General features: G+C 47.5%; 1 protein-coding gene across 2 annotated transcripts in view; it reads left to right on the forward strand.

Annotated features, from left to right (window-relative positions):
• Positions 1-2,255: 2,255 nt before the first annotated feature.
• The window catches only part of COL9A3 (collagen type IX alpha 3 chain), a 36,175-nt gene continuing 13,306 nt past the window's right edge, over positions 2,256-25,124 (forward strand). Inside the window, exons 1-21 of one of the 2 annotated variants that reach the window (XM_062642230.1) lie at positions 2,256-3,033; positions 4,222-4,299; positions 8,406-8,441; positions 9,044-9,115; positions 9,206-9,259; positions 12,355-12,394; positions 13,496-13,569; positions 14,286-14,339; positions 15,066-15,107; positions 16,655-16,711; positions 17,957-18,010; positions 18,480-18,533; positions 19,170-19,223; positions 19,910-19,963; positions 20,799-20,852; positions 21,226-21,279; positions 21,557-21,610; positions 22,167-22,220; positions 22,793-22,837; positions 23,721-23,774; positions 24,164-24,217. In XM_062642230.1, the coding sequence (XP_062498214.1) occupies positions 2,968-3,033; positions 4,222-4,299; positions 8,406-8,441; positions 9,044-9,115; positions 9,206-9,259; positions 12,355-12,394; positions 13,496-13,569; positions 14,286-14,339; positions 15,066-15,107; positions 16,655-16,711; positions 17,957-18,010; positions 18,480-18,533; positions 19,170-19,223; positions 19,910-19,963; positions 20,799-20,852; positions 21,226-21,279; positions 21,557-21,610; positions 22,167-22,220; positions 22,793-22,837; positions 23,721-23,774; positions 24,164-24,217 (1,158 nt within the window). In that variant the 5' untranslated portion in view covers positions 2,256-2,967. Of the gene's footprint in view, positions 3,034-4,221; positions 4,300-8,401; positions 8,442-9,043; positions 9,116-9,205; positions 9,260-12,354; positions 12,395-13,495; positions 13,570-14,285; positions 14,340-15,065; positions 15,108-16,654; positions 16,712-17,956; positions 18,011-18,479; positions 18,534-19,169; positions 19,224-19,909; positions 19,964-20,798; positions 20,853-21,225; positions 21,280-21,556; positions 21,611-22,166; positions 22,221-22,792; positions 22,838-23,720; positions 23,775-24,163; positions 24,218-25,124 lie in introns of those variants that run through there. The other variant, XM_062642231.1, reaches the window with a different exon arrangement.

A 25,124-nucleotide genomic window follows, 5' to 3' on the forward strand; every position in this document is an offset into this window, starting at 1 on the left:
TCTCTAGGGTACAAAGTGCTGACTAACGTGTTCCCTTTACCACCGCTGAAGTGGCTTTGTAGTGCTTTTTGGAGTCAAGTATGGATTGTCTACTGGCTTCTAAGAGGAGAACCTTCAGACTTTGCATAGAGCTTTCCATTTATGTCCAGTGTTGGTTCAAAGCTCTTTCTTCTCCAGCTGCCAAAACAGAACACAATATTTGTCACTGCATTTTTCAGACTTTGCTGTTAAGTTGCAGTGGTCTGTTGGGGATTTATCTCTTCTCTGCATGCTGTCAGATGTGTCGGATTTAACCCGGTTCCTGGGAAGGGCAGGATTGTTTTACCATTAGTGATCAGTGGGGCATGTTGGAGTGCAACGTGTCTGCAAACCACTGGGCTTTGTGGGGCAGATAATCGAAGCTTTAATTGCAGGGGGGGTGCTTGTCTGCTTCATTTATTTACAGCCCTCAAGACTTTACCCTCAGACCTTGCCAGCTATTTGCCTGCCTTAATGTTCCTGACCTCCCTGTTAGCTGCTCTGCCTGACTTACACAGCCCTCAGCTGAGTCTGAAGGAGCACTAAACTATTTAGCACTTTTGCTCCTAGAGGTTTACAACAGGGGACCTGTTTCGTGAAGCAGAGGAAGCCATTCCCAACAGCCAAAAGGTCTGGACTTGTTTGCTCGGATGGTTTGGTTTAGTTCTGGGGGTTTTAGGTGCTGTTTGTTTTGTGCAGGAGGTGGCTAAAGGTTTGCCTGCATTTGCAGGGGGAAGATGCAGTAGCCTGTGCAATGCTGATGTTTTCCCTCTCTGCTACAGCTCTTAAGAAGCTTCCTCTTTGAAGGAGTTTGATCTGTGACTTGTCTTCCCAGCTTAGTGGGTACTGATCCAGCATGCCATGTGCAAGTCTGCAAGCCTAAGATCTAATGTTCATGGTCACACACATGCTGGAAAAAGGCTTTAATGTTTTTAAAGTACTACTTCTTATGAACAGGTGGAGTTACAAGGCCAATGAGAATACACTGAATTACAGATACAGATACTTGAAGGTGTTGAGTGAGAATTCGTTCATAAAAGATTCATGACAAAATTGTTAATTGTGGCTTTTGTACAGATTTATAGTCATTTTCTTATTTAATGAAGTTTTCATTGTGAATACATGCTCAGTTGGGGCATAGATCATAACTCTTATTAGGGTGATGTGTGGTTTGTCTTTGTGTTTAATGGGATTTCACTGTGAGCCCTGGTCTGAAGTGCTCAAACCAAACCATTCCTGATCGTGATCAGGTTTGATTTTGGCTGTAGGTGTTTGCAGTGAGTTCACAGGATGTTTCCAGCACTCAGAGCTGTATCACAGAGTCTGTTATGTTAATGTCACCTATTAAAGCATGACTTCGATGCGTACCAGTTTCTGCTTGTTTCATCTTTGAGGGTAGGACATGACCACATCCGTTTGCCCCACCACAGGACACAAGCGCAGTGGTGTCTTTGTGATGATGCTTTCTGAAGTCACTGTGTCCCTTCAGCTGTGCCCCCTCTGCCTGGGTACATGGAAGGAGAAGAGGACCAGTCCTTTTGTCGGGTGGGCTTCGTGATGAATCCTCCCAGGGCGCTTCCATTGCTGGTCATAAGCAGGCTCCTCTCACAGCAGCCCTCATCCCTGCCTTGCTATGAGAAACGTGTGGCTGAGGAACTTGAGCATTCTTTGCCTTCTCTCTTGCCATCAGTTGGCCTCGGTGTGAAGGAGGAGATGCAAGCTCTGTGCAAAGCCGCTGTAGTGACTGCGCTGCTCGTCCTCTGTGGGGTTTGTGGTGTCTTATGAAACATTCAGTTCCCTTTGGAGACAGGCACACACACACTGCCTTTGTGTCCCCAGCTGCCACAAAATCTTGTGGGAGCTTAGTGAATCTTGGAGCCCTTTATCCCTCTGTCATGGTTAATACTGGCTGCTGTGGAGCTGGACAGGCACACACTGTGTGCTCATGTAAACCTCCTGGTGCAAGGATGCAAACTGAGACCTGGTTTTTCATCCAAGCTTGGCTTTTCCGCTAATGCTCTCCTCTTGCTAACCAAGTGGGCTGTGTCATTTAGTCCTGATGAATCTTGCCGCTGTTCCTGTCTGCTTCCCAGCTCTGCTTTGGATTAAATTGCCTTTCATCAATAAAGGGAAGCATGAAGCTATGGGCGGAAGATGCATCTTCATGAATATATTGCCATTTGGAATGGGAACTCTCATCCTGTTCCTTCCATGCAGATACTTCCAAGGCAAATTCTTCCTTAAATTATTTGGTGGCTCTGAGAATGTTTCTCCTTTTTTCTCCCTCCTTGTATCCATCTGCAGTCATCTGTTCTCTGCTCAGAATTCCTCACTTCCTCAGGCTGGCATCCTTCAGATCTCCCTGCAAAAAAGAGCAAACCCAAATCAGATGTGAATACACCTCCAGAGCTAATAAACCCTCTCACAAAGCAGTAAGCGCATGTCTCTGTAGTGCATCTTGTGCTTGTTACAGGCATAGTGATTTCTTCAGTGAAGTTGGGTGGCCTCAGGCACTGAATAACTCACTTTGTGTTGCTTTAGCATCTGCCCAGCGCAGAGGTGGTGATGGGCTTTGAGAAATGGTCCGTGTGAGACCTAAGGAGCGTCTGCATCTCCTGCAGCATCCCTATGTCCGGCCAATCTGTAGGCTCCCTCGCTGCTCTAGGCTGGGGCTGCTCAGCAGGGCATGAATGAGCTGCTCTTCCTGACTGCCTGCTGCTGCCCCTTCTGCTCCCACCTCCTTCCTAAACCTCCTCTTTCCCTCCTCCAAGCTCAGCCCCTCTTGCCTGTGCTCCTGCGCTCTGCCCCTTGGGCTTTAGCCGCAGGTTTATCTGGAGGAGAGGAGTCTCTGTGTGTAAGCTGAGACCTGGGAGGAGGGATCTGCTGGACCCTGGAGGAGAAAGGGTTTAGCTGCCCAGGAGGAAGGAAGGGAGGCAGAGCCTGGGCACCATGGCTGGATTCTCCGCTTTTGGGCTTCTCTTCCTCTGTCAGCTATTAGCCACAGCAGCAGCTCAGGTAAGAAGCCTCGTTGATGTGTTATGCTCCAGGAAAAGGTCTATAAGGGTAAAAGATAACGTGATGTGTGTATGTTGTACCTGCAGGGGGAAATGTGGCAGTTTGCAGGTGATTAGAGTCTGAAGTCCATTAAAAATGTGTGTTGCTTGTGCTGTTACACAGTGCCTGGCAAGCACATCTGGGTTTGTGCCTGCGTAGTTAAGGCTTTCAGATCGTATCCTCCTGTAGAAAGTGCTGCTTTATACTTTCTGTGTAGGTATTGTCTTCCCATTCAGGACTTCAGTTACAAGAGAGAAAGACTTGGGAAAGGGGAGACCTGTTGATGTAAGAGGAGCAGTCTTCTTTTACAGTGAAGTATAGGCTGCCAGTGAGACTGATCTGATCTGAGCTGGGTCTTCGTCTGAATCAGAACTCTTTACTCCTTCCCTCAATTAACTTCCAAATTTTACACGTATAAAATAGCATATCTAACCCTTTGCTCACTGCAGATTTATATTGAACTCCCCTGCACGTTATTGGTAGCATTGCCTGGGGTAGTAACTCCTCAGTGAGGGTTTTCATTGTGTTAGTGAGGAATTTTTGCAGTCTGGCTTGGGAATTCAGAGCTGCTTCTACAATGAAACCTTTGTTCACTGAAGCTACAGCAAGTTGCTCTCTGGAGCCCTCTCCATATAGAAGTCAATGATTGGAGCTTTCTTTCCTTCCCCCCTCCTCAGACCTCCTCCAGAATCCCAGATTTTCAAATGGCATCATGCTCAGAGAGGTGAATTTCCCTTTCTCCTGTTTCCAGCAGTGTCTGCCCGGCTCTTCCATCACCCCATAAGGCTGAGACTAGTACTTAATTTCTAGTGCCATTCACTTGCACCTATTTTCCATGGGCTTTGCATTTCCTCCTCTGCCCCAATTGAACCGTGCTTGTAGGCAGTGAGGATTTCCTATACAACCAAACCCATTTGTCACCCAGCAACCAGCTTTGATTCCCATTATAAGCCACCTGTTAAAGAAGCTGGGAGCCCTAAGGATGCCCTCAGTCAAAGGGGTTTTCCAAAGAGCCTTGCATTACTCCTGAGCTCCTCTGAGTCCCCCCTGTTTGTGGGGGAGCGCTGAGGGATGCAGGGCTAGGGTTCAGCTGTAGGATTTAGCCCATTTCTGATGTGAATATAAACTCTTCTCCCTCTCTCCCCCCAGTCCTTTCACAGAGTAGGACCACAAGGCCCTCCTGGACCACGAGGACCCCCTGGACCATCTGGGAAGGATGGCATAGACGTGAGTGACGTATGGCAGAGGGAGGGAAGGGGTGGAGCAGGGGCAGAGCCAGCTGAGCAGAGAAGCTGTTCTTGTTCTCCAGAGCCCCAGCCTTTGGCTTATCCCACAGAGGTGAATGGACCTGGAGAAGCAGCTTGCTTGCCAGAGCCAGCACAGCTGGTGGAGGTGCTGAGTGGCATCAGGTTCTTTTCAGGATCAATCCCCTATCTCAAGAGCAACTTCAGGGCAAAGCTAATGTATGTGCAGGGATTTGTGACCCTGCTTGTAAAGTGGGATATTTCTCTATTGGTGTCTAGGAGGAAGGGGAGCGTAGTAGGTAAGGTTGAGTGCGTGGGTATGATGTTTGTTAGAGTCATTGCCTGTTGGGTAGCTCAGGGAGAGGTTTATGTGACACTTCAGAGCATCCACATTTCTAAGAGGCTCCAAGAAACTCCAGTTTGCAGCGCTGGACACTGCTCTTACTTATAGTTGGTTTATTTCAGCATTGTCAGTAAGGTTATCCCTGGTTTACATTGGCATGTGTGAGATCAGAATCTGGCTCCTGTGTTGCTAGATGTGAGTGGCCTGTAGTGGCACCAAAGGCAGCTGAAATGGGCAACCTTTATTTCAGCAGCAGTTCCTTATTCATCCACCTCCTGCAGAGGTAGAAGGCTGCAAACCACAGCATTTGCTGCTGGAGAAAAGCTTCTCCTATTACATTTAATTGTTGTTTCCATAGAAATGAAGGGTTTTTCTCCTGTGCATCTGTTGGATAAGGACTGAATTGTGTCCTGGAGCTGGCAGTGGATAAAAAGTGCATCTGATGGACCTTCAACAAGACCACAGCAAGGCCAGATTCCTGCTTCTATACTCAGTTTGAGTAGTGCTTGTGTCTCTAAGCTGCCTATGGAATAAGGCAGGGTTTTTTAAAGCTTGTCTGAAGGGAGTTTATTGGAATTGGGCCTTTAAGCAGCCTTGAAAAAAATCTGTTCATTCCATGCAGGTCATTTTCTTTTGGATAAGAAAGTAAAGAAAGATGTATGAGTTCCCTGGCATACTGTGAACAAGGAGCTTTTCTGTCTGCAGCGGGGAGCTTTCACAGTGGCTCTGTGAGCAGGGCTGAAGAGAGAACCTCATTGATTGCAGCAGGTCCCTGTGAAGTGTCCTTTTGGCTAACAGGCTCTTCTACTGAAAATCTCACTCTGGTTTTGTAGCATGGAAAGTGCAGAGCTGGTCCTCGATGGTTTCTCTGCGCTGTTTTTCATGGTGTGATAAAAGGCTTAAGGGACACCCGGGAAGAGGGCAGAGGATGCGTGTTCACGTTGGGAACAGTGAGTCTCTGGAATCAGCATGGCCAACGGGCTCTGGGCAAGGCTGGCTGTTGTTCTGTACGGAGTGAAAAAGAAGGATTTAGGAGGGATCAAGCCTTTCAGATATCAGTTCATAACTAACTTCTGCGTGTAGGCAATGGGAAAGAAACAGATCCCTGTCACTGTGTTGTTCTGTTCCTGCTGTCTACAGGATCTTTTACACCTTAATTCTGGAACAGCACCAGCATCACTCCTGATTGCTTTTGGAAACAGGATCCTGGAGAGATGTTAGCCACGTGAACCTGCTCCCTTTTATCCTCTGCCAAAAGCTTTGGAAGCTCCCTATGGGACATGACCAGATAGCAACATCTAATTAACATGGAGATCTTTGGTCCTAATACATCGAACGGCTGAGTAAAGTACTTAAGGTGCAGAGTCTTTGCAATCCCAGCTGGAGCTTGGAGTGTTGGCTGTGCAGGAGCAGTGTCTCATTTGAACAGCCCTGATCTACATCCCTCCTATGGATGTAGGTGCTCAGGCGCCCTATTCATGTGAGCATCATGTGTTCATCTCAGCTGGTCAGGGACAGGCTCTGGGATGGGTCCTGCTACTCAATGGGATACTGAGTTGTTTAAGGAACTGTGTAGAAGAAGAGATACAGGGCTGTGGCTGGTGTTGAGCATAGTCATATACATTCACAACACCCTCCAAAATGATGGCATAGAAAATCCAGCACTGCTCTGCACTGTCATAGTGCTGCATGGAGAGGATCATGTGGAGCCAGAGTGGGAGCATCAATTCCACCAGTGCAAAGAATGAAACCCATTATTACTTCGATGATGAGGCTTTTTCTGAAGCACAACCAGAACTTTTCTGGGCTGTATCTATGCAAGTTCCCTGAACTCTCTGAGCCACCAGCTGGATCATCTCCACAGATGGCTTTGGATGAATGCTGTGTGGGAAGAGCTGCTGAATGGTCTCGAGTTGGATGAGCATTGCTGAGGTGTTCAACAGTCCCTTACCATCGGCTGCAAGCAGTGAGCAGTGCATAACACACAGCTGAATTATTCAGGCTCTCTCTAAACAAACCCTGGATGAACCCCATCAGCGCCATTTCTAGAAGCTCCTGCTTTTATCCTTGCCTTTCTGCAGACACAAAAGTGGAGTCTGCAACGTGAAGTCCCTCTGAAATACTTTATAATTACAGCCTTTAACACGCTTCACGTTTTGTCCTCGCTAACGAGCAGCATCTCTCCTTCCCAAGAATAGAAGCAGAGTGTGGTGAGCGAAAGAATTGGCTGCGGGTCCCTGTGAATTATTTCTGGGGATGTAATTCCCCAAATTGCTAATGAGCAATTGTCGCTTTGCAAAAATCAAGTTGTGGTTTTAATCCCCCCCTTCCCCGTCTCCTGCTTTGACTTGCTAAGAAAGAGTAACCCTCCTTCCCTCTCGCCTAGCACCAGGAGAGCATTTCCTCTTGCTGACAGCCTTTGCCTCTAATTCCCAGTGATCTGGCATTAGGGATATGAACACTGATTAGGCTTTTGATTCAGCTGGCTGAAGTTCTGGTGCTCCCACAGAGTCCCACAGGGGTCCACGATGGCTGGGTCAAGGTTTAAGATGATCCCAAACAGCCTTTGCTGATGCTGTGACCTTGCTGCTTAGATTGCCATCACATAGGCAAGAAAACATGCGGGGGGTTGGCGATCAGGTGATGGAGGAGGGAGTAAATCACCTCTGCTGCCATTTCTAGCTGCCTTCCTTGCAAAAGAACTGCTCCTTTCATTTCCCTGGCAGGGGACCTTCTCCACCTATGATAATGATAACTATTTATGGAAAAATCTGTGGGCAAAGGAGTTGCTTCAGCAAGACAGAGCATAAAGAGCCCTCTGTTCAGTGACCCTCTGGTCTGTGTTGATCAGTCCCCAGTGCAGCCCATAAATCCTCGCCTGAGCAAATCAAAGCAGCCAGTCTTGAGAGATTTGCCCACAGACTTCTCAGTTGCTGACACAGTAAATATAGAAACACTCTATAAATGCCACAGCTTTGCAGATTGCCTTCTGACTCCTAATTATCAGCCCCAAGGTGGGGAGGGTGTTATTTCTGGTAATAAACCCTTTTTCCGTGTAGATTTTCTTCTTCCAGGATATCCACGTGCCTCTTCCCCTCTTCTCACGCCCAGTACCTGAGCCTCTTGCAATATTTAGTGCACTTCTCCTGAAGCCAACAGGGAAAGGAACCATCCAGACACTGGGAACTGGGACTGAAGGATGAGATGGGAAACCAAGCTTCTTCACTTTCTGATAGTCGCGAACTCCTGGTAGTGCCACAGTTTCATGCTGTGTCCTGGCTACCTGGAGCTTATCATTATATCCCCCTGTTTCACCAGGAAGATGTTTGAAAGCCTTGCTGGGTACCCAGCTTCCTCTCTGCCCCGCTTGCAGATAATCCCAAGTGCAAATAGCTAGGAAAAGTCGGAGGTGCTGGGCATCATTTGGAAGCACTGGTTCTTTCTGGGAGGCTGAGGGTGTGGGTTTCACCAGATCTACTACCATGGATGTGGAACGTTCATAGAATCATAGGATGGTTTGGGTTGGAAGGGGCCTTCGAGATCATCTAGTTTCAACCTCTAAAGTTCATCCTGCTTTAGGGGGTGGCAGGATCTAGAGCATCAGCTTCGTAAGACTGAGCATGGTGAATCTTGGAGTGGGCATGAAGGGGGACTTGGGTGCTGTGACAGTTGGAAACACCATTGGGGCAAAGAGTCAACAGAAGGAGGTTCAGCACTAACACTGATGTCTTTCCTCTTTCATTTAGGGAGAGCCGGGCCCTCCTGGCTTGCCAGGCCCACCAGTAAGTATTCTGTGGCTGACACTGATTTGCTTATCCTTTGGAAAGGCACACAGTGCAAGAGCTAAGACTGGCTCATCTTCCTCTTGACCTGCAGCGGAATTTCCTGAAGGGATACACAGGAGTGGAGATGCTCAGCACTGCTCCTGGGGTCAAACACATCCTCCTGCTTCTTTGCTAGCAGAGGATATCCACGAAATAAAGCTCATCTGTCAGCGGCACAACAAAACTGGCACTGAGCCGCATATGCGCGGTTGGTTTTGGCATTGGTCTGAGTCTGCTTCAGCTCCTCAGTTTGCCAAGGGCTGCTCAGCGTTGCGCTGTGTGACACAGCTCTTTGCTTTGTGCCACTTGCCCCATCCCTTTCTACCCTTTACTAGGAGCAGCTTCTGAGCGTGTGGAACTGAGCCAAAGCACCAAATCCAAATTAAGAGTTTGGATTCATGGCAAGTTTCATCTCTGTGAAGGAGTTCTTCCATCTTGCATGGCTTGGGATGAACATCAACAAATGAGCTTCCATGTTGTAGCCTGTCTCAACACACACCACATTCCTCTTGTTACTGCATTAAAAATAATCTTCATAATCACGTCTGCATCTGATTTAGGGGCCAAAAGGTGCACCAGGGAAGCCTGGAGCAGCTGGTGAAGCCGGATTGCCTGGCCTTCCTGGGGTGGATGTGAGTATTCTGTCATCTTCCCTTAAATACCTCATATGAGCATGGGTGTTTTCCCAAAGTGCCTCATCAACTTTCTTTATGCTATTTCAGGGTTTAACAGGAAATGATGGCCCACCTGGCCCAAATGGGCCTCCAGGAGACCGTGTGAGTACCACATTAGAGCCTAAATCCCTTTAAATGAACGTTATCACTGATTGCGCTGATGATTTCTCATCCTTTTGTAAGTCGGTGACATTCAGGTGTTGATTACAAGGCTTTATTTATCCATAAATCCTTGCAGAATACTTGGGCCCTTGAAATGAAGCCCCAGATGGCTTTTCATTAGGTGGGACATGAAATCCATCTTTCTTTAATGTGGCTTTGAACGGGGCTGGGCAGCCTCAGTGGTGGGAGTCCCAGTGCAGAACAGCTCTGGTGGTATTTTGAGCATCTAAAAAGTTCCTTGAAGCAGTCATTAGGCTTAATGATGAAGTTTATCAAAGTGAAGCTATTTTGGCCTTTATTTGCAGCCTGAATGTGTGGCTCTGTTATGTTTGTAATTACTGCTACTGTGTATTAACTGTTTAAACTTTTCCCTTTTGCTAATTCTGGGGCTGTCCATATGGTTGACATTATTAGTTGCTTTGGCATAAACTTCCCCAGCCAGCATAGTCAGACATGAGAGGTTTTTTTCTTGCTTCCTGCATATTACAGCTCTGCTAAGGGGCACCACAGGGATAGAGAAATGACTGCCTGAGATGTTACAGATGTCCTTCAGATCATCATGGGGCTGTAAAGGCCTCCTTGTGATGTTAAGAACTAAACATTAATGAGCCATTCAGCACAGATTCTTATCCAGCATAGCCATTTTCCTGCCTTCTGATGTGGGAAGATAAGGCTTGTATCCACAGCTGGTTCAGTGGTCTCTTGAGCTGGAGGCTGCAGTGATGGGATGAACACACATCACAGCATGCAGAGGTTAAAAACTGGACTTCCTAACATGTTCAGTGTATCTCAAATAATCCATTTGTTGCTCCAAGGAGTTACCCAAAGCTCAAAACCCTGTGAGTTGTCTCATTTAGTTAAAGGAATGAGTGATAAAGCCAAGTATCTTTGTTATGTTCTTGTACCCTTCCCATGTGCAAGGCAAAGCTTGCTTGGCCATGGGGAAAGCTCAGTGGCAGGACCCAGCATCTTGGTCACAGCTCCAAGCCTCCATCCATCGGTACTGCGCTAAACCCCTTCTCCTTTACTTTTCCTTGTGCCCATCTTTCTCCCTAAAGATCCAGGGCTGCAGAATCCTGATGGCTCTGACAGCCTGTGGCAGGAATCCGGCACCTCCTGGGAGCTGATCCCTGATCTCTAAAGCAGAAAAGCTCAGGACCACACGCAGAAGGCTGTGAGCAGTTTTGTGCCTCTGCTTCATGTTCAGCAGTAATGTTTGCCCATGCCCACTTTAGCACACAAGCTCCTAGTTTGCAGGGTAATCGAGCAGATCATTTCTGGGCACAAGAACTTCCTCTTCAGCTGTCCAGTGGCAGCACACAAGCAGGGTTACCTTAACTACATGCTCCGATTTGACATGCTTTCCTGTGTCTCCTAACTCAATTCGCCAGCATGGGGCAAACGTGGGACCTGTTGTCGTTTATGGGAGCTTTTCAAGGTCAGTGATCCATCTGGAAAATTGTTTTAATTGGTCTAGCAGAAGCCTGGAGACAAGGAAAAACCTCTAAAAGCTTTAGCACTCTGAAAGGACACCGTTGTTATCCCAACTTTCCTTCTTCTCCCCAACTTTCAGAACGTATTTCTGTCTCCCAGGGATCACTGAAATAAGCTGGTGCCTACCTACTCTTGTGGGAATGATTTCATGCTTAACACTATGACTTCCTTCTAAATAAGTGTATTTATCCAGAGCGTCTGGGAGCGAAGGTGTTCAGCATATGGAAGTGGGCTCATGGAAGACAGGTTTTAGCTATATTATTGCTAAACATTTCCTCTATATGCTATGCTTCATCGGTCTAACAGTGATTCATGTGTGACTAGGGACAGAGTGCTGGAAGGCAGCATAAAAAAATGGGGTTTATCTTATATATCTCCTCCTGCTACCATCATCCATTGGCTTTTCTCATGGTTCTGCTTCCAGAGTGATTAGATTGAGCCTACTTGGTTTTCGGATTGGAAATATCCTTTATGTTTAGCCAGGAGCAAGTTGAGTTCTGACCTCAGTGCTACTGAGTGCCCTTCATTACAAACAACGAGGAAAACATCATTATTCACATCTCTTTATGACTGTCAGATTAATCAAGTATTTCCTGTGCTCCACAGTTGTGTGTTCATAGAGTACATTACTTTAAAGTGAGAAATTAAGGTGAGATTGTTTTCTAATCAGACAAGAAAGAACATTGTTACCAGGAGAATGGGTTGAGTCAGGCGATGTTATTAAGATCAAGGTGTAAATCAGAGTCTCTCCTTTGAACTTAATGGAATCGCACCAGCTTGCTCAGGGACTTGATGATCTTTTACCATGCCAGAAGCATTCACTGCTGCACCTTAGACACACAAAGAGAGCAAACTTAAGGAGAGTGAAGTGCCGGCACTTGGCACTTTGGGTACTCTGCCGACCCTTTGGCATGTTGGCCAAAGCAGAAAGGGGCCATGCAGGTGGTTTCAGGGCGGGCAGGATTAGGGTGTAAGTCAGTAGGGGTCAGGAATTCAATGTTTGCTCTGCAAGAGGAAACCCCAGCTTGTCCCTTACAACCATCAGGAGTTGTAAGGAGTTGAGCCTAAAGATGAAAGGGAGTGGAAGCAAAGCAGAGCAACCTGCAGCAAGAGGGATGAAGGAGCTGACACTTGCAGCTGAGTTGATTTTATTGGATCACAGCTTTCTCCTCACAAGACTGCTCTTAATGAGGCCTTGGGTCCTCTGTATCTTTCTCCTTCCGCATAACGAGGGGAAATGTTTCTAATCCAATTTGGTACGCAGAGCATGAGGAAAGGGCCGGCGTCTTCCCTGGGATCACAGCCAGCAGCGCTGGTTTGGGATGTTCTCCAGCTCCATCAGGAAGGACAGGGTCATTATCCATAGATTTCTGTCCTGTTTGTGAATTCAGCTGAGCATCACCAGTTGTGGGCTCTTTCTGTAAGACACTCCTGGAGTTCCCAAGCAAAGACTGGTGCCAAGGGGGGCAGGCCCTCATGTCCACCCATACTGAGGTCTCTGGTTTATCCCTGCTAGTTTTCACTCTGTTTTATTCCTGTAGGGTGCATTGGGACCTTCTGGGCCACCTGGACCTGCTGTAAGTAACTCCTACAACTGCCTATGTAAAATGGTGTGTAATGTTATGCCAAACCCATCACCAGGGGCAGATAAGCAGCTTTGTATCCCAAACAAAGGGATCAAAGCCTGAATGAGTGAAAACATTGTTTGAAGTGTTTAAATATGAATGTAGGACCTGTTCTGGTAACACAGGACCTGGGTTTAGTCTCTGAGATGTTATAAAGCGAGCGAGCCATGGACTAAAGGCTAGCATATCAAATGCTATCAAAATTATTAGACATTAAATAATATCTGTTAAAAATGAGAAGAAAGAAAGGAAAAGTAGATGAACTATAACGTTGTTTCCTTAACTTTGTCCCACTATCACATCATCGTATCTGGCTTTCTTTCGAGATGTCTCATAGGTAACAGTGATGTAAAGGGAATAGAAATTACTAGAGGCAACAAAAGGATTCATCAAGACTCCAGCTTTGCTCTGATTGCAAATTACAATAATTGGGGATGGGGGAGTGCTAAGGAAACTTAAAAGAATTAAGCAGCATTTTCTGGTGTTTGCTTTTCTGTATGTTCAGTTTCCAAGTGATCTTTTACTGGTTTAATTGTTGCTTCCAGGGCAAAGGATTACCAGGACCTCCGGTAAGTAATAAGGATAAAGAGTTTTAAATTAGTATACTATCTTTATGGGGTACCCTGGGTGCTATAAACCCATTCCAGGCCTTGTGTCCCTCTCTTGTGCCGGGCAGAGGGATGTGGAGTCCTGCCGGTTGGCAGCCTGATGGGGTTTTTGTGCTTATCCTAACCCCAAGGAGGCTGACACTGATGCGAATTCAAGCCACAGCAGCTTTGTAATCACTGAAAGAACCCAGTTCTGGGGCAGCTTTTGTTTAGTGGGCTCCTGGGGCATCTCAGACCTGCCCTGTGTTAGAGGGGATGCAGATGCTGGCAGCATCCAATGATGATAACAGTATGCTCTGTGGGAATGTGGTGCAAAGATGGGCACTGGTAAACTGATTGTCTGGCTGCAGGATTGAGCCCCTCAGGGGGGATTAGACAGGGAGTACAGCCAGGATGTTTGGTTGCTCCTAGGCTTTGGCAGCTCTGCGAGGTCTCCATGGGTGTAAAAGCTCTTCTCTCTGTTCTACAGGGGCCTCCAGGACCCAGTGGGCTCCCAGGTGGAAATGGATTTCGGGGTCCTCCTGTGAGTTTCTCCTACCATTTGATCCCCATTTACTGAACATGCCACAGCCATAGCATCATAGAACAGTTAGGGCTTGAAAGGACCTTAAGATCATCAAATTCCAACCCCCCATTTCTGGTCTTTTACCCCATTGTGGAAGTGTGATGCACAAGAAGCTATAAGCTCTACTAATGCCCACAGGCAACACTGTTCCTTGTATCAGGTTGTGTAGGGTCTCTCCCATCAACCAGTGCAGTGCCAGAGATGTGCAACCGCTTGCAGCCACATCTTCCTTTGCCAACTATGAATAGAGACAAAAGAACAGCCAATGTCACTACAACAGAGATTAATTACCAGCTGACCTGTACTTTCAGCATCCTCAAAAGGAGCTACTGCACAGAATGGGTCTGATCTAGGGGAGCCTGTTATGCAGAAGCATAGCATCATTTTTGGGTGCCCACAGCTCCACTGGAGAGATACAGAGCCAGTGGAAATGGGAATGTAGGCACAGGGCTGTGTTCTTCTGTCCTAATCGCTACACTTCCATATGCATCTGCTGTTCTCTTTCCAATCATAGGCCCCTCTGCAGAAAGAAAGGTGCAGTTTAGACCCATTAGGGATACCTTGTCCCACATTCACAAGTCTGCAGTGGTATTTGGTAGCTGCCCTTCCTCTCCCTTTGTGTTTTCATTGGGATGGTTAAAAAGGGGGATTCTGACACTTTTCACTCTTTTTAGGGACCTTTTGGTCTGCCGGGATTCCCAGGGCCTCCTGGACCACCTGGACCTCCCGTAAGTAAATAAATGTGGGAAAATCCCTAGGGAGCATCCATCATTTTCCTCTTGCTGCCAGAACAGGCACTTCCTATTTGCTGTCATTGCCATGAGCTCTCCCTTTCCCGACTAAGCTTCAGCAGGCCATAAACACTGTACCCCAAGGAGAGCAGTGACTTTTCACTGGCCAGACTTTGGTGTGTGGATGATCTCCTGGTTATTATTTGGGTGGTGGAACCCAATGACACCCAGGCTTTGTGGCATTAAGGGATTGCAGGGTGGGCTCCCTGTTCTCTCCGCTAAGGTTTATGTGGTTGTTTGGATCATGACACGTTCTTGTAGGGCCAGAAAGTGGGGCTTCAAACCAGCAAGTCTCTGGTTTGGGTTTGCTGGGGTGTCTCTGGAGGGTTGAGTAGTGGGATCGGGAGGTCTTTCCCAAGGAGTCCTCCCCAGGTCAGGAGGAGGCTGTGCACAGATGCTCTTCTCGAGTTGCTGCCTTCATCACATAAAGCTCAAAGCTCTTCCTGAAGCTCAGCTGTGCCTCTCCAGAGGGCGATTACACCCCTGACATGTCTGTTGTGAGGACTGCTCTGGGTTCAGGGCCTGCATTTTAAGCCGTGGGGCTGGGTGTCTGCCTTGTGCTCATCCAATGGAGCTGTGTCTGTGAAGTGCGTTTCCTACAGATTGTATTTCCTCCCGGTGTTTGTCTTGATGTATTTAAAAGACCACATTGCTTGACTGCAGGGTCTTCCAGGCGCAATTCCCGATGGCGGTGGGGACCTTCAGGTAGGTTTTCTTTATGGAAATACGCTTTTGGTTTAATCATAGAACAGTTTGGGTTGGAAAGGACCTTAAGATCATCCAGTTCCAACCCCCCTCCATGGGCAGGGACACCTCACACTAAACCATGGCACCCAAGTCTCTGTCCAACCTGGCCTTGAGCATCGCTAAGGACGGAGCATTCACAGCTTCCTTGGGCAGCCCATTCCAGTGCCTCAGCACCCTCACAGTAAAGAACTTCCTTCTTATATCCAATCTAAATCCTTGCTGTGACTTTTCATTAGCATACGTGGGTGACCATTTAACGTGCACCATCCAGGTGTGGGTCTGAACTGCCTCATTGCAGAATGCATAATCCTTGTGTGTGCGTTTCCGAGGCCGAAATGTTCTTTTGAGGAGGTAGACGCCCCAGGTTTCATTTTTCCCTTATCTTTGCTTTCCAGTTTGTTTTCCAACACGCAGGCTTTGCACACATCCTTCACTTGGAAAACAACCTTAGCATGTGGTAAATGACAACAGCTTTTCATGCCTCTGCCTCTAATCTTGCTTTACAAGAGAAAAGGCTGTGCATGCAGCTCTGTTTATTTCCATGGATGCTGGCTCCGGGCTCCTCTGGGCATACGCTCTGTTTAGACATCCTTCCTTATAACAGAGCCCTGATTCCTGTCTTTCGGGGGAATCAGAGGCCTGTAAAGTCCATGCACGAAGGAAATGACATTTCCACGTTTCACAGCTGCTGTTATGACAGCATCTTTGGGTTTCTAATTGCTGTGCCCCCAAAAAGCTCAGTTTAGGCTGCCTGATGGCAAGTCACGTGGAATGTAATAGAAAATGATGCTGTTTCTACAGGTTTCATTTAAGTTACCCTGTGGAATATACTAGAAAATTAAATTTCTGCTGCAGAGGTGTTGCCTGAGATTTATTAAAAGAAAGAAAAATAAATGAAAGAAAAGCTGCAGGAGAAAATCTCACTCCCTTTTGATAACGTTTTTAGAATATGGCTTTTGAGCCCCATTAAATTCCCAAGTCAAACTTGAGTTCCCAACCACCCTTAGACATCTGCAGGTACCAGCTTATAGGTATTGGGGTCATTTTTTTATAGGTCCCCTTCCAATATGCTCTAATGCTTGTTCTTGTTTCAGTGAGGCGAGTAGTGCAAAGGAAATCCGTAGGGGTGAATTAACACCCAGGATGAAACATGTTCCTAATGATGTACAAGATACAGATCCAGCTTCACTGGGGAGCTGGGATTCTTCAGCATTTTGGCCTGTGAACAATTGTCAGCCTTCAGGATGTCTCACAGTCCGTGCCACAGTGAAGCAAACCCTTCAGAAATCATTATTTTATGGGTTACTGGGCGCCTGAGGACCTGTTTAGGACCCTTTGCCACAGGGAAATGCCTGTGATCAATGCATGATGCTATGAATCCCTAAGCTTTAGTGGGTTTACAGCCAAAACCCACATGACTTCTCCACCTCTCCCTTGCAATGAAACCAGCTTCCCTGGCCGTGCTGTTTGTGTTTGATAAACCAGGGTGTTTCTGTTCCTTGCAGTGCCCAGCTCTGTGCCCACCGGGTCCTCCAGGTCCCCCAGGAATGCCAGGGTTCAAGGTAAGGAAAACACCACTGTGAACCCCTGGGATTAAACTGGTTTATGCACCATGTATAGCTCCACACCTCCAAACCAGCCGTGCATTTACGCTGTTGAAACAGGAAGTCCCTAAAGCAGCCAAATATGAGGCAAGAGGAGGATGAAGGATGCGATCCTGCCCTCTTTGCATGCTGTTCCCACCCTTGTAGCAATAGCTGAAATCAATCCTACGAAGTGTAAGTGCTCTCCCTTCACCTCCAGCAAGAGGCTTTACATCCTTTGAGTACCTGTACTTGCAGGCATGTTGTTTTGTGGCTCCATCCCTTGCAGCCTTTCTTAGATGGAGGATTTAACTACGGCTGCTTATTCCTACAAATGAAATTCAACCCTTTGCACAGGGCAAGCAAGACCTAGCTTACATGATTAAATACAATTTAACTGTCATTTTATAGCACCAGCCAATTCCTGATCGTGTTGTTTCATTCTGGTACCTAAATCCTAAATTGCGGCCATCAGGAAACCTCACTTGGCAGTCAAACATCTCCCTCTTTATCCCCACTATGATTCACATGAATTGTGTGCAGGTCTGTTTGGTCTCTGAGCTGAGTCATAAATGTTGTTCAAAATACACAATGTTTAGGGTAGGACCATTCACAATTCATAGCTTAGGGAATGGGAAGAACCTGTGAGGGTTTCCAGTTATGATGCGAATGATGCCCAGGACCTTTTGCATGGTGAGGAATAACATCTGCCATGGTTGGGATTGGTCTGAGTCTCTCCCACAGTTGTAGGAAGGGAGCCAAGAAGCAAATTGAGTCTGAGTTTATGGCGAAGGTTTCAGTGGGATATGGATTTCTTTGCAAGCTTGATGCTGCAGACGTTAAAGGCGATTTAAAGGGAAAGGGAGGTTAAAGATGCAGAATGGGGTTTTCAGAAGCGTTTTGACCCCGTTTTCAGAAGTGATGGGAACCAAGTTCTGGTCCCTGACCTGCCATTGAAATCCAGAGACCTGTAGCCACAAGTTACTCTTGAAAACCAAATCTGGGCATCTCCTGAAACTGGACCAATTCTGAGACAGTGATACCAAGCACAGGGCTGGTGCATGGCCAACTAGCCCCAGAGCTGACCTCCATCCACATGGTTACAGCACAGGTATATGTTCTTTTCCCAGTAGGTTGTTTGTGTGGGTTTAGGTCTCGCAGCTACCTTTACACTTTGAAACAATCCTGTACTGGAATGTGAATAACCAGAGCTCTCGTTTCTAGGGACACACTGGTCACAAAGGAGAACCTGGTGAAATAGGAAAAGAAGGAGAGAAGGTAAACTTCAACTGAAAGGGTACGGGGAGGGGGTTCTCTTTAAAAGCATCGGGAGTGATTCCTTCCAGACTGGGAGAAATGAGGTAATTGGCTGAAGAACAAGGAGTTACTGTGGGTGAAGAGCACTGGCTTCCATCGCTCTGCATGTGTGACCCTGTGCTAGTACTTCAAGGAAAACTATCTTCCCAATAATCACAATGCTCAGCTCACTTTGAGGAGTCAACACCTATTGTTTCACATGCAGGGGTGTCAGCTCAGGAAAAAGCCCTGCATTAATCACTCAGGTAAATTCCTGACTGATGGAGTGCTCTTGCGTGGAGAGGAAATTGCCTGTAATAGAGATGTAGATTCCAAAGCACAAATCTGGATGGGAGGGAGCTCAAGGAGAAAGGAGATGGGATGCTCCCTGGCTTTGTGCTGTCAGGTTCATGCTGGCTCACCCCTTGTCTGACTGATCTTTCTCCCCTAGGGCAGCCCCGGCCCTCCAGGTCCTCCTGGCATCCCCGGCAGCGTTGGCCTGCAGGTAACAACTGCTCTTCAGACCACTTCCATTGGCTTTCCTACTGTGAAACTCAATGGTGCCATCGATCACCTTGTGTTACACAAACAGCTTTGCCTCCATAGAACAGTGCTGGTGATAAAACAAATGATGCTGCTTTCGCCAAGCTTTCATTCAGGTCTTGCTTTTGGTTCCACACCTTGGCTGAGACATCCAAGTGATGACTGATCCAAAGCTGGATTGGTGACTGCGTTGATGACCGATCCAAACCTGGTTGAGACATCCAAGTGATGACTGATCCAAAGCTGGATTGGTGACTGCGTTGATGACCAATCCAAACCTGGTTGAGACATCCAGTAGTAATGACTGATCCGAAGCTGGGCACCTTTTGGGTGGATCTGAAAGCTGAGCTCTGTGCTGGCTTGACCGGCCAGGAGGCCTGTATCAGAATACATCTCTGCACTGGGGGGGTCAGCACCGTGTTGCTTGCCCAGAGTTGTCACCATAGAGGAACATGCCTGTGCATCAGAAGGCTGAGCTTTCTGCTCCTTCTTGCTATTCATTAATGCTTTCCGTCTTGATGAGTCGTTACCTCGATGCTGTTCTGCTGCTTTACGTTTAACAGTGATGGGGTTTTAACTGATTTGTTTCCTTAATTAGGGCCCAAGAGGACTAAGAGGCCTCCCTGGTCCAATGGGTCCGGCTGGTGACAGAGTAAGCAAAACACCTTCTGATTTGATTTGATTCCCTCCTTCTGCCACCAGTTTGTCTCATGCGAGGGCCAGGTTCTATTTGTCTTTACCACTGGGGAGCTTGCAAAGTGCTGGCTCTTTCCTGCACCCCCACTACAACCTCCTTCATACCTGAGGGGCTGACAGGATCAGACCCAGGCTGATTTAAGCATCCTGACCAGCAGGACAAAGCGCTGTCCCCATGAGACTGACAGTGCTGAAGAAGCTTGTAGGAACCTGAGGAACGTTCTGTGAATGTTTTGCTCTCTGTTCTGTCTCCCTAGGAGAGAAAAGCAAAGAATCACTGATGGGCAAAGGTTTTCGGACATGAAAAGGCTCCTCAGTGAGAACAGGGTCACTCTTTAGCTCATTGTGGCTTTGGACTTTTGCCAGGGTCCCTTGACCATCAGTCTATAATGGCTTTGAATTGGATAAAGTCATGTATTTATTTAGGAACAAGTGTGTTATCAGGATAACAAGGCCATGAATTGCATCAGCATGTCACAGAGATCCAGAGGGAAAACCTGCTGGTTCAGATGGGGATCACTTGCAGGAATGGGATGTCTTTCCAGGGCTTTTGTGTTTTCTTAGCTTGCAGTATGAGGTAGGGGTACCATCACTGCCCCCTCTGCCTTCCACAGCATTACAGTGATGTATTATCCTTTGCAGGGTGACATTGGTTTCCGAGGGCCACCTGGAATCCCAGGACCTCCAGGGAAAGCCGTATGTATCTGCATCATTACGACACTGCTTTCCACAGGCTAAGCCTCAAGTTTCTTCCTCCTGCACTAAACCCTTTGCTGCCAATGAACAGGAGTGCTCTCATCTCCATCAGATCATTCCCTTTGCCTTTTCCCTCCAGTTAGAGCAATGTTATTCCACCTGGCCCAGATCTGATGATGTCTCTCCCTCAGTTGTGCCCCGTTCCAGAACAAGTTCACCACGTTTCCGTTGCTCTCTGTTCCTTACTGCTCTTTCCCTGAGCATCAGCAGCTTGAGAAGGGCATCTGTGTTGTGCTTGGGAAGGAGAGTTTTGAGGAGGAAGCAGTAAGCGCTATCCTGAGCTTGCATCCTTTGAGCCGGGTCTATTCCCAAGTGTCTACAGCTACAAGCAGAAATAATTGTGTATTAAAGATGCACCACATCCCCTCTGGGGACCCCTTCTAGGTCTTTGCAGTTATAGAAGGTATTAATCTGAACTAAAATAACATGAGGTGCTCGCTGTCCAGCCAACGTTCCATTACACCAGGCAGGACTCAGACAGAAAACATTACAGCTTTTCTCCCCCTCTGCTTCTGGTTAAAGAAATCGCTTCATTAAATGATGCTCTCTGCCCTGAGGGATTGTTGGCAAAGTCCCTGCTGCGATTCATCTGTGTCAGGAGTTACAGAGTGTAACTGAGGAAGCACAGCCGAGCTCCTAAGGGAATGTGAATGCTCCCTCCTCTGCTAACACCAGCAAACAGCACAAAGCCCTTCATCATTTACACCCTTGAAACGTTAGTCCTTGTCACTGTGTGGTGAAGGTGCTTTTAATGGCTTTTCCTCCTCTGTCACAGGGAGAGCAAGGAAACAAAGGACCTCAAGGATTCAGGGGGCCCAAAGGAGACACTGTAAGTGCAGCAAAACACCCGACTGCTCAGATTTGGGATGTGACATTCAAAGGTGTCCGTTTCAGGGATTTATTATGGCTTGTCCCCACCTTGATGTGAAAGGGATGAAAGTATTCCTCTCAAAAATGAGATGCCTGAGTCTTATTAAAGATGCCCAAGTGCCGCTTCCAGCCTAGGGCACAGGGGTCAGATCTTACATCTCCATCTCTTGAAATGATCAGAGTTACAGCCAGCATTGGGCCAGTTTTCTGCTGTACCTGAACAGGACAGGAGCCACTGAAATGTCCCTACAGAGCCTGAGTATTATCTTTGTGGAATGATTGTTCTGAAGGGTTCTGTCCTGGATAACGCAGGATTTGTTGTTGATTTCTAGGGTAGACCTGGACCAAAAGGAAACCCAGGGGCTCGTGGACTCATAGGAGAGCCTGTAAGTCAATTAAACAGGTTGCAAGTCTCGCTAATGTCCTGCTGGCTATGATGAAATAAAACACGATAGCTAAGAACTTGCATCTTAATCTCTGCTATCAAACTTCTGCTCTCTGGGTCTCTGTAAGCTTCAGTGTAACCCCAGTTGTACTGCTGTTAATGTAAAGTCTCCCAGTACAACTGGAGCTGGACCCGCTACCAAAAGGTTCTTTGATACGAATGTATTTCACAAACCACAATCTCCTTATAACCTTAACCTGTGCTGTATGTGCTTGCAGGGCATGCCTGGCAAGGATGGACGGGATGGGGCTCCCGGACTCGATGGTGAGAAGGTTTGTAAAGTCCGACTTAACCACTGCACGGCCCGTTTCCATCCCATGCGTGTTGCAAAGCTCCTGGTGCTGTCAAGAACGTGGCTGGAAAGCTTTGGCTTCTACAGGGTTTACCATTAGTGTAACTAGTGAAGAAAAGAGAAGTTGCTTCTCTTAATTAATCCCAAGGATATTCTCTAAAGAGAGAAGATGCGCAGCTGGACCATGCAGGGATGATCTAAGCTCAGCCGTGCCCCTGTACATAGTGGTTCCTACTGGCTGACTTTAGGCCTTCAGAGATGCCTTTTCAGAGCTGTTGGTGGAGGCATCTGTTTATTTTAATTGCCTGTAGACAAAGTGCTGTCAGATGCAGCACTGGATTTTGAGCAGTGATCCCATGGGAACATGGACCATGCGCTGCACCCTGTGTCCCATTGGGTGCTCACCTCCTGTAGACACGATGTGCTCTTGGTCCTGCACATACAGGGAGGGATAAGACTGTTTGGGAATGTGTCTCCTACCTGCATCAGGCCATTTTCTGGTACCAGGTGTCCCTTTAACGTCTCTATATCCACAGGGTGATGCAGCTCGCATGGGTGCTCCTGGAGAGAAGGGGCCAAATGGACTTCCTGTGAGTATGGCAGCAGGACCCGTCCCCTCTGGGGCCTTTGGCTGCTCTGGTTCTCTCTAAACTCAAATTTGAGAGGGGTTTTCTCTTTCCCATCCCAGTGAGTGCATTCTTTATGCAGGGAGGTAAGATCTGGGACACAATATCCTCAGCTCTGTCCCTGGCTTTTGCTTGTTCATTGGCAAAACGTTTCCTCTCTTCAGACTTCCACCTATCCTATGAAAGGTAAATGATCCCTTTCTCCTTTTCTTCCTGTCTCAGAGAACATTCCAAACACCCCTGGAGAGAGGTTTCTGCTCTGCAAAACGTTGCTGCTCTTCCTCTATTTGTATATTCCTCCTCTTTGCCCTGTCAAGGATTAGTGTATGTCGAGCTGTCAAGGATTAGTGCACACAGAGCTATGAGGGCAGTGAACAAGAGAGAAATTAAAGCCATTATTTTCACGGTGAAAGCCAAGGAAGAGTAAATCCTCCCTTGCTTCAAGCAAATGCTGCTCCTTGTGTGTCAGGTCAGAGCAGAATAACAAATTTAATAACTCGTGCTTCTACTGACATTGATTTTTCTCCCCCTTTCAGGGACTGCCTGGAAGAGCAGGTATTAAAGGCTCCAAGGGTGAACCAGTAAGTGAATCCCTAATGATGGGTTCTGGTGGGGAAGCTACTACACTTGTCACTGTGAGGCTTTTCAGCTTTGGGGGATTGGTGCTCACAGGTAGACCCTGAGAGGACTTACCCCGAAGTGATGGTGGGCTGAGCTGCCCTGACAGTGAGGAGCAGGCATTAGGTAATATGATGTCCGTGCTCTTGCTGAGACAGCACCTGGATCAGCAAAGACATAGCAGGTACACAGGGAAGTCATCAGTGGTTTAGTAACCCTCAGAAGGATGCGTTCATCCTTTTGTCAGGGCTTCAACTTTGGGAATCAGAAGGCTGAGTGCGTGCAAGCAGGAGCAGGAATATCTCATCTTGCCTCTTGGAGACTTCCCCCCTACCTCAGGAGAAAGGCTTCCACAGAGCTTTAGATTGGTACCTACCTGTGAGATAAAAGGAAGTCTCAGACCAAAGCACTCCAGCACAAAGCTGTTCTGGAAAGTGTCTTTTTTTTAATGCCCCCCTGCCCCTTGTTCTCTGAATTTCTCCATCTACATCATTATTCTTTCTAATCCTCATCCCTGTGAGTACACTGAAAGGAGGTGTTTCTCCTTGCATAAAGGAATGAATGAAGTGGGGTATCCTGAGCATGCCTCCCAAAGAGCATCCCTGTATCATTGGTCCACTCCAGTCTGAATGAGCCCTCCCTAGGCCCTGGCCACAGGACAGGATGCTCAGTTTTTTGAACGTCTTGCTGAGATTTTGTCATCTTGGTTTTTAAACTGTAAAAGCTTAAAGCTGTTTTTATTCCCCAATGCAGGTTTTAACTCCTTCCATTTGTTGCTCTGCGTTAGGATTAGAAATAACTCTCTGAACTTATGCCCTAACTGAGTATTTGCTTCCTACACTGCAGGGCAGTCCTGGAGAGATGGGAGAGGCAGGTCCCTCTGGCGAGCCAGGCATCCCTGTACGTATCCCCATCTTTCACACTTATCACAGGCAAAGCAAACTGCAAAGCTGGAGCTCGTGTGCTGCTTCCCTGCACAGATAAAGCTTTCAGTAATGGAATAGGTGCTGTGCTGCCTGCAACACATGCAAACCATGGTGGTGATGCTCATGCCTATGTGGAGCCACCCAGGGATGCAAGTCGGATGGGTGGACCCCTCCATGCACAGATATGGTGCTGCAGCAAAGCCCACCAGGGCAGGCAGTGTGACCTAGTGTATGGGCCAGCAGGGCAGGAAGGATGCAGTTGAAGGAACCTGGGATGTGGGAATGCATTCTGGCTCTGCAGCGGGTTGGGAAGGCGGATTCATGGCTCCTAAATGGCACAGCTGACTTTGGTGTTATTGCCAGGGCGATGTTGGTATTCCTGGTGAGAGAGGTCTGCCGGGCCCCCGAGGAGCAACTGTAAGTACAGCACTGCTTGTAGAGCAGATAGATACCAAAAGAGAGATGAGCGCATGGGGATGACTCTCTGGCTAAAGAAAAAGACCCCATTCCCTCTTAGTATTGTGCCTAGGGAGGTTTGGCAGCAGAGGAATTACTCCTCCAAAAGAGGATCAGATCCTGCTCTCACTGACAGCTCTGTGCAGATGCAAGGTGATTCCTCCCCTTTAGTTTGTCAATAGAAGCTGCTGTTGTCCAAGAGGTTTGTGGAGCTGCAATGGGCAGAAAGGAGAGACTGGACCATCAGCAATTCCCTCTTTAGACAGTAATAACATTCAGCTTTTGCTGAATGTGAGTCATTAATGAAGCGAAACTCCTGGTGTGCCATTGCAACGCACATTGCTCCAGCACATGGAGCATGAAATCCTTCCCCTTCCTGTATCGCTTCCCTTGGAGTAGCAGAGGTTCACTGCGAAACCCAAAGCTGTACAAGCAACAGGACTGGAAAGCCTGCACGTCATCCTGGTGAATGACAGGGCTTGAGAAGTGTATCTGGTTGATAGGAAACACACCCCATACACAGCGCTGGTACTTCTCACTTTTGCTCTAAAATGATGGCTTTTTGAAGCTTCTGGGTTAGAAACCATTGAGGTTTTCAGTGGAGCATCTTGTTCCTGCTCTCACTGTGTTCCCTACGTCACCTCAGAGCCTGAGAAATAAACTGGAGTTGCGATGCAAACCTGCAGGTAACTGCATGGCTACCTGTTGTGTCCCTGCTCAATAGCAGAGATGCCAGTAAATGATACCAGGATGATAACAGCCTGATTCTACTGCTCAAAATACCAGGGTACCTTTTATTTTGTCCCCCCCCCCATCTAGTGCTGCTGTTGTGGTTGGACCTGACCTCCCTGTGGGTTTGTTGGCCTTT

The sequence above is a fragment of the Pezoporus occidentalis genome, unplaced genomic scaffold, assembly GCF_034315485.1.
Source record: "Pezoporus occidentalis ecotype Australia unplaced genomic scaffold, CSIRO_AGI_Poc_V1 ctg70, whole genome shotgun sequence".
Classification (NCBI taxonomy): Eukaryota; Metazoa; Chordata; class Aves; order Psittaciformes; family Psittacidae; genus Pezoporus; species Pezoporus occidentalis.